This window comes from Sebastes fasciatus, chromosome 13 (genome assembly GCF_043250625.1).
Source record: "Sebastes fasciatus isolate fSebFas1 chromosome 13, fSebFas1.pri, whole genome shotgun sequence".
NCBI classification, from domain to species: domain Eukaryota; kingdom Metazoa; phylum Chordata; class Actinopteri; order Perciformes; family Sebastidae; genus Sebastes; species Sebastes fasciatus.
In genome coordinates this window covers 29,642,410-29,650,948 of record NC_133807.1, presented here as the reverse complement: position 1 = coordinate 29,650,948, position 8,539 = coordinate 29,642,410, and the positions used below count along the sequence as shown (strand labels likewise).

At 44.9% G+C, this 8,539-nt stretch overlaps 1 protein-coding gene across 2 annotated transcripts in view; it reads right to left on the bottom strand.

Moving 5' to 3' along the window:
* ern1 (endoplasmic reticulum to nucleus signaling 1) overlaps nucleotides 1–8,539 on the bottom strand; it is a 30,845-nt gene continuing 22,306 nt past the window's right edge. Inside the window, exons 16-22 of one of the 2 annotated variants that reach the window (XM_074656759.1) lie at nucleotides 8,077–8,176; nucleotides 7,755–7,954; nucleotides 6,592–6,739; nucleotides 6,267–6,394; nucleotides 5,222–5,345; nucleotides 3,162–3,229; nucleotides 1–2,384 (exon numbers count right to left, since the gene is read on the bottom strand). In XM_074656759.1, coding sequence (XP_074512860.1) covers nucleotides 1,863–2,384; nucleotides 3,162–3,229; nucleotides 5,222–5,345; nucleotides 6,267–6,394; nucleotides 6,592–6,739; nucleotides 7,755–7,954; nucleotides 8,077–8,176 — 1,290 coding nt within the window. In that variant the 3' untranslated portion in view covers nucleotides 1–1,862. Of the gene's footprint in view, nucleotides 2,385–3,161; nucleotides 3,230–3,262; nucleotides 3,397–5,105; nucleotides 5,346–6,266; nucleotides 6,395–6,591; nucleotides 6,740–7,754; nucleotides 7,955–8,076; nucleotides 8,177–8,539 lie in introns of those variants that run through there. The other variant, XR_012596798.1, reaches the window with a different exon arrangement.

The window sequence follows — 8,539 nt, the reverse complement described above, 5'->3', positions numbered from 1 at the left end:
CTCAGTATAAAAAAAATAGAATTTAATGTGCAAGTCATCAACTTCACTTTGACACCCTTGAAAAGTTATTATACGCGAGTTCTGCAGCCTGACCTCTAAAACTCATATCTGACTACTTAATCACATGAGAATAAAATGACCCACTGTATTCAGATGCCACCCTGAACACCCTTTGGAACAGTCCGCTCTTGCCGAGTCAGCACAATAGTCTTGATTGACAAAAGAGAAGCAGTCTAGCAGCATTAACTGGAATCAAGCACATTTAGCATAGTCAAATTTAAAGATCTGTACCCATACAGCACAGTGATGGTCATACTTGCCAACCTCGAGACATAAAAAAACAACAACAGAGAGGATTACAAAACCAAAAAATGTGTGTTTGTTTCCTGCATTCTGGTGACTTTTAAACAACGAAAACTGCAAAATATTTATAATTATAAAGTACGCTGCAACAGCAGTTTTATGTTAAATACCTTTAAAGGTGCAGTGTGTAGGATTTGGTGACATCTAGTGGTGTGGTTGCAGATTGCAACCAACTGTGTACCCCTCCAATCACTCCTCCGAGCGCCGAGTGCAAAACCGTGGTAACGCCGTTCGCCTCACTCAGAGGCCATCCATACCATAATAACACTACTGTAGGAGCAACGGAAGTCAGACGGCGGCTGGCGGTACGGCGGTTTTACACTCTGCAGCTCACGTTACCGCAGTTTCACCAGCGTGTCGTAGAACTACGGTGGCCTTCAGGTGACGTAAAAAACGCATTCATTATTTAATTTTACACTCATGAAAACATACTTATTAATATCATATTCCATATCAGCTAATACATCCCCGAAAAGCTACACACTGTTCCTTTAATTTTACTTTTAATTCTCAGGAATAAGAGTAATCTGCTCCTCTGGTGTGAACAGTTTTCCTACTCCATTTCTCTCTCCGTCTCTCACTCACCGAAGGTCCTTTCAGACACAACGCGACAACGACACCACTGCGCTCTGAAGCCCGTAATTTCCGATGGCGGGTTACACGCCACGACGGCTTTTTCACTGCGTAAAGCAACGCCCAACTTTGGGCAGTGCACACTGACAACGTGCGCTGAACCTGCAGGTCAAACCGCGAGCAGCTCTTTCCCCCCCGACAAAACAACATTTGGTGTAGCTGTATTGTCGTCCGGGTGGAAACAGTAAGGCTTTTACACGCTGTACAGCGCCAGAAACAGGTTGAGATAACTAAAAAGAAAAAAAAGGAGTGAACATTTGTCATAAACCGGGAGAGGGAAAAGAAAAACGGGAATCTTCCGGGAAAATTGTGAAGGTTGGCAAATATGTAATAATATTTAAAAAAAGAAAAAAAGGCACATTGGCCATATTAAATGATTCATCATCAATGATCCAGATTCTGAATCAAGTCTATACAAAAATATACATACAGTATCTGTGCAGTGAACAGGCTCACTCAGAAATACAACATTGCACTATAAAACTACCCAACAACAACAACATCCAGACATGTTGCCCACAAGAGAGGCCAGATAGTTTTGGGTGGGACAAACACTTTTTTTTGGACATGCCGTTATAAAATACAAAAATTCTTTGCTCAGCCCAGCTACAAGATAACACCCTGTTGGTTATCCGACTTCCTCGAGGCAGAGACAGACTTGTGGACGGTTCTGTTTGGGAAACATTTTAACCCCGGTGAGCAGAAGGCACTTAAATAAGGGTGCAGCTGCGGCACCCAGCAGTGGATCCCAGGCACTGCAGGCCTGGTCCTCACCAGCTCACGGTGCAGCAGCCGAGTCCCGCTTGGTGTCCGCTCTTGAAGGCAATGCTCCCGTCTGTGCTGGGTCCACCTGACTCTGGTTCAGTTCACACTGGCTCATGCTCCAGTGTAGGAGGATCTGGCGGAGTCTCAGACTGACTGGATTCTCTTTGCCCGAGAGGATCCGTAGGGGATTCTGAGGCAAACGTGGGGTTCACTGTTTGACTGTGCGAGTCGGTCTGTGAGGACGGCGCCGGCTGCACAGTCTGAACTGGCAAATGTGGAGATGCAGGCTCATCTGGTGATGTGGAGGGCACCGATTCAGCAGGTGATGTGTGAGGGACCTGTGAAGAAGGTGTGTGTTCCTGGGGTTGTGATGTGTGTGTTTGAGCGCATGGCTTGTTCTGTCTTTGTGGCCCGGGGTGCGTGCACTGGGCCTGTGTTTTTGCAAGCTGCTCTGCAGTGGAGTAGTAAGGCAGGAATGGCCTCTCCGATGCGCAGGTCCGCATGGCCAGGTATGTGTGCATTAGCAGGTGGGGGAAGCGGGAGGTGAAGTAGGAGACAAAGTCATCGGGGATGGAGCCCAGAGTCTCCTGGACCTCGGCAGGCAACTCTCGGTAATGATGTTTCTGTTGAAGGAAGGTCAAGCGTTCAGTCGAACAGTAGAGAGCAGTTTCTTTTAGGGTGTTTTCACATATTGTCCCTTTTTAAACGAACCAAACTCAGTCCTCTTAAAGTGGATCAACAGAAAGAGGACTCAGTTCTGTTTCTGGTCCACTTCAGCTCTAATGGCCTCAGTCCTCTCTCTGTTCACACTATAGTTCCTACCTTCATCACTGCTGGTCAATGCTTTCCCCTTTCAAAGACATTTTTAGGGCTGGCACAGGCGCTTCCACACAGAATACTGTCGTAAAAGGGGCATGTGTCTTATGTCAGTGGATTCCCCGCTTTTTCTCATTTTATCGCGTGTGGTAAAGTACTTTTGACATAGTTTTTTTAAGCCCTCGCTTTCATATGAACTGAAAATTGGAGGAAAGCGTTTCTGTGCGTTGTAGACAATTGCCATTTGATGTGTTCTTCGCTCCACATCTGGAGAAGTACAGTAGTTTCTTCTTCGGGTCCAAACTACTCCCCGTCCACTAGCTGTCATGGTTCTGTGTTGTTTATCTGAGAGTCACAGTGCAAGAGAGCTAAAATACTACGGCAAAAGGCAAAGCGAACCTGGAGCGCTTTGTGTTCACGATGCACAGATTAAACGAACCGTACTCGGACCACCTCCCAAGGAGGTCTGGGTTCACATATACGCAAACAAATGCTGACTAATCTCTCTGAGTTGGTTTGGAGGGCTGAAAGGGACCAAGTGTGAAAACACCCTTAAACACAAAGCCGTGAGAGCACATTCCTACCTTGTTTCTCATTGCACGCATCAGGTCTCTGACCGACCCGCCCTTATAGGAGCGGAATTTCCGCAGATCTGCCAAAGAAGAAGAGAAAAACAAAACCCCATGATCACCTGATGACATCAACCACAGAATGAATCATTCACTTAATGAATCACTATCCGACAAGGAACCAGTAAACAGGAAGTCCTGAGAGGATACGGCTGTCTTTTTATTTCATCCTGAAGCATCCAAACTGGGACTGATCAGAGCAAGTTTGGAAATATAAGAACAGAGAGTTGAGATGCAGATGAGTTCTCCATTTATCATCAAACAAACAATATGTACGCACAAAAACTATACATGCGCCATACCCAAACACAAACTGGTATTTAAAAAAGAAGAATGTGTACACCTCACGCATACTTCAGACCAGGCATACGCGGTTATCTAAAGATGGTTGCGGGTGATATGATAAGATGGACATGTAATGTAAATTGAGAGACTTAAAAGGACTAGTGTGTCCAGAAATGGAATATAATATAAATAAGTATGTTTTCCTTAGTGTATATTCACCCGATAATAAAAATCGTGTTTTTGTTACCTTAGAATGAGCCGTTTATATCTACATAGGGAGCGGGTCCTCTTCACGGAGCCGGCCGTCATGCTTCTACAGTAGCCCAGAACGGACAAACTAAACTCTTAACCTTTCCCGCTTGGGTCGGAGTCAATAACGTTACTAGCTCTCGTCACCGCCGCTCTCTCTCTCTTGCTTCACCACTCACTTCCCACGTACACACATACTCTAAGCACTGGCTCGGCTCTAAATGGCTTTAGAGAGGGACATTCACGTTTTTTGCGTCGGCCACCGTAGCGCTCCAACACGCTTGGCACACAGGAGACTTCAATCTCCTCACCTCACCGCTAGATACCATTGTAATGGCAATTTTCATATCTGCAGTTTAACACTGTACCTTTAGATAATCTCAGGGCCTCACATGTTCATCTTTGTCACCATAGGACAGTGACCTGACATTTTAGTTCTCTGTAACTGCAAACAGATTGCTGAAATACTTATGTCTTGTGATGCTCTGTTGTCTGCTGTGTGCTGACGCATTGATACACTTTCTATCCTTCTCTTCTTTTCTTCTTTGCACTTATCTTCATGTTATGCTTTAAATGTATAAATACTGACTACTCTTTGTATTCGGGGCTCACTTGCCACAGTCCACAACAGGTGGCTGTGCTCGTGAGTCCATCTGCAGATGCTTTAGTTATTAATGTATGCGTAAGTTGTTACGTTGGTTTGTGTCTTGTTTTAACAGAAACTGCCACCACACCGTCTGCCAGATCCTACACACTGGACCTTTAAACCTTATAGAACTGGCAAGTTTCACTGATTGTGTTGTTTTTTTGCAGTCCACTTGGTGTTTTGTAAATTGTCAATCAAAGGCACATTTATAAACTTAAATTATTTATGAGTGATGAATAATTTTTAGCCCCTCCCTAGAACAGCCATAGTCCAATCCTACGTTAGCAACCGTAACTAGGCGCCGGAAGCTTTCAGCGGTATGTATGGAACCAGCATATCCGACAGCAGATATCCCTCAAAGTTTAGAGGGGAGTGTCGTATTTTTTTGCTTTTCCGAAGCCAAAAACGCAAGAGGAGAGATGTCGGATATGGATTACACAGTGTTGAAGACTTCACTCACAGATGAAGATAATATGCACATAATGATCTTACATAAGTCTGTATTTCCCAAACAAACAATGTGCCCGGTTAATTCATGACTAGATCCATGCCATTTGCTTTACTGCTCAATAAAACTGTGCAAAGTCCAAAGTTGACGTTGTGACGATGCTGACAGGAAGCAGCTTACTTAACCACCCACGGAAATATTTTAGTGGTGACAGGATCCAGCATTCAGTGCAACTGAACGTACGTCATGCATGTCAAAGCATTTCTCCAACCAGCTCTAACTTTATGGAGTGTTATACTATAACGTTAAGTTTGAAGCGAAACAACAAAACTATTTTTACAACCGGAGTTTATAATTGACGTGTGTACATTTCAGCCAGTTTCATACCCGTCTGCAGTGGCACTGTGATTTGCTCTCTCCAGTCACCCTTGACAACAGCCCTCCCTCCTCTCTCCAGCTGTCTCACGATTGGTCCGTCCAGCGCTTCCTTTTCTATTCTGTCGCTCACATCCTGCAAACAACCACAAAAACACTGTCAGTAATTTCAACTAGTATGTCAGGCAGCCTTGTTCTCATTCAGAACATTAACATAAGCAACAAAACAAACTTATTTGAGTGAATGGGTCCCATTTGAACGAATGAGGGTGCAAACAGTCCATTTGGATATGACAAAGCTATCATTATAGCACATTAATGAAGTTCTGCAGGTTGATATGTGGCTGTGAGGACTTAAGTCAACTGAAAAGGTTGTTTTTCATACATCCTACAAGCATGTGGAGTAGATATTATGGAGAATCAGCTCTTTATGCAGTCCAATACAGACAACCTGGCACAATCGCATTAAAGGTCTTATTGATAACATTTTTATGTAGACGAATATCTGCTAAAAAAAATATATATATATACACATCCACAGAGCTTTTACAAAGGTGCTGAATAAAAGTATATTCTTTTTCTGAAAAGAATTGTGTATTAATCATTTAAAAAAAATTTGCGGGTCCAAAATGAATGTTTTGTTTATCTCTGTTGAGATATCTGATGTTTGGTTCCCACTTCCAACGAGGCTTGTGAGCCGATAGTGTAACGACGTTGGTATCGCGTGGTAATTCTGATAAACGGCCGAGACTGATGGTAAGTGCCTGGCAACGAGGTGTTGTGAAGTGAATGCAATGGAACGGAGGAGGGGGAATGCGACATCTAGTGGCTGAATGTTATCAATAGCACCTTTAAAATAGCCTGCATGTGCGCACATATGCCTGCATTTGTGAAGAGAAGTTTATTAATGAGAAATCCAAACACAACATACATGAGGATTTATACAATTTCAAAGACGCCCGAGTGTGCGTGTGCACAGACTAGTCTGTGATAGCACAGCACACACAGTAAACAGCCTAATACATGTGATCGATACCAGATAAAGTAAAGAGCTGACCTGAAAGAACTGCAGCTCCTTCTCCAGGCTCCAGAAGAACGGGTGTTTGAGAACGCTCTCAGCTGAAGGCCTCCTGTGGGGCTCCATGCTCATCATCTGCTCTATAAGATCTCTGGCTACAATGTCCTCTGATAAATGACACAAACATGCTGGTTTTGAATATCATTTTAAAATATTTGCCAACAAATAATCCCCACAGCTGACCCCAAACACTTACAACAACCAATCATCCACGCCACCCTCTCTACTTGCCCTTACTAACCAACATTAACTACATTACTACTCGTGATCTAATGAAAATAATAGCAACAGTTTTAGTCCTCACCATGTTTGTCAGTTAGCAGATGGTCCAGGCTGTATGTGCCCAGTAGGATGTTTGCCTGCCTCTGCAGAGATTTGCCAAAAGGGTGGCTTCCCTGAGACACCACGTAGTAAAACACGCAGCCAGCAGAGAAGATATCCACAGAGCAGGTCTGCAAGGGACAAGAGAGGGAAATGATGGAGGAGGTCACAGTGTGGCATGAGGTTCATTAATGGTCTTTTGGGTCCCGCCTTTACTCTTTTGACAGTTTTTAAGTGTTTGGTTTTATCCAAATTGGAGAACTTTTGGGTGATGCTCCTACTGTTTTGTCAACTGTATCATGTTTTTTTTTTTAGATATATATAGTTTTATCAACAGAACCAGATGCGGTTCTGTTGTCATTAGACCGCGACCTTCAGCACGCACCGGGGCGGTTTGCAGCCGAGTGTGAAGCGGGCGGGATGAGTGTCAGTACCTCCAAGTCTGTTGCTGTGGTTCTCTGCAGAAAAACAGTGGATTGTGGGAGTGAATCTTTGCCCCAAGCGAGGGAGTTTAAGTATCTTGTTCATGAGTGAGGGTAAAATGAAGAGGGAGCTGAGCCGGAAGGCAAAGCTCTTGATTTACTAGTCCATCTACATCCCTCACTATGGTCATGAGCTTTGGGTAGTGACCGAAAGAATGAGATCACGGATACGAGCGGCCGAAATGAGCTTCCTCCGTAGGGTGGCTGGGCTCAGCCTTAGAGATAGGGTGAGGAGCTCAGACATCCGAAGGGAGCTCGGGGTAGAGCTGCTGCTCCTTCGCATTGAAAGGGGCCCGCTGAGGTGGTTCGGGCATCTGATCAGGATGCCTCCTGGACGCCTCGCTTTGGAGGTTTTCCAGGCAGAGCCAACTGGTAAGAGGCCCCGGGGCTGGACCCAAAACATGCTGGAGAGATTATATATCTCATCCGGCCTGGGTCCCCCATGAAGAGCTGGAAAACGTTGCTGGGGAGAGGAACATCTGGAATTCCCTGCTAAGCCTGCTGACCCCGCAACCCGGCCTCGGATAAGCGGAATAAAATGGATGGATGGATCGTTTTATCAGAATTCTAAATGAGGCGATTGCCACACCTTGCCACCTGAATTCTGACAACCGACAATACTTCTCTCCACCATGAGAGAGCTGCTGCTCTACCACTGACTCACCGGGTTGTCTTTGCAGTCCTCACTGAGGATCTCGGGGGCGATCCAGCCCTCAGTGCCCGGCACCCCAGACCTTCTACTGAAACTGTGGCGGCCCACTGCCAGCTTCTTACACAAGCCAAAGTCTGAGATCATGGCCCGGACCCGACCGTGGGCGTTGGGCATGGACACCAGGATGTTGTGGGGCTTCAGGTCTCTGTGGACTGAAGGAGAAGTATGGTGAGGCGTGAGAGGAGAGAAGTGTTGTTTGGTAATACAAAGCAGCCAATAATAATAATAATAATAATAATAATGAGAAAGTGCTTGTTTATTCAGTGATGGGTACCTATGTTGAGAGAGTGCAGATGGGCCAGTCCTGACATGGTCTGCTGGAGAAGCACAACTGGCTCGAGTCCACGACGGTAAAAATCCTTCCTCTCCACATACTAGAGAGATGAAAGTCCACAGTCAGTGTAGTCCAGGGGTTCTCAGACTTGACAGCATTTATTTAAAAGTAGCAAGACTGACACAGTCCTAATAAATCCAGATGTTTAAACTCACCAGTCTAAAGCTGACTTTCAGTTTGTGCTTCAGCTTAAAAAATAATGATCTTATAGCTGCGTGTCACATGACATCATAACAGAGACTCTATTGGCCCAAAGCTAACGTGGTTGGGAGTAACGGACACGATATGCTCGTTTTATTGGCGCAAATGGTCCCCATCTGTAGAAATGTACTTTTTAATGATACAGCACAATTTTATAATTTATTGCAAATTATTTCAAGGACCCCCTGACAGAGGGCCACGC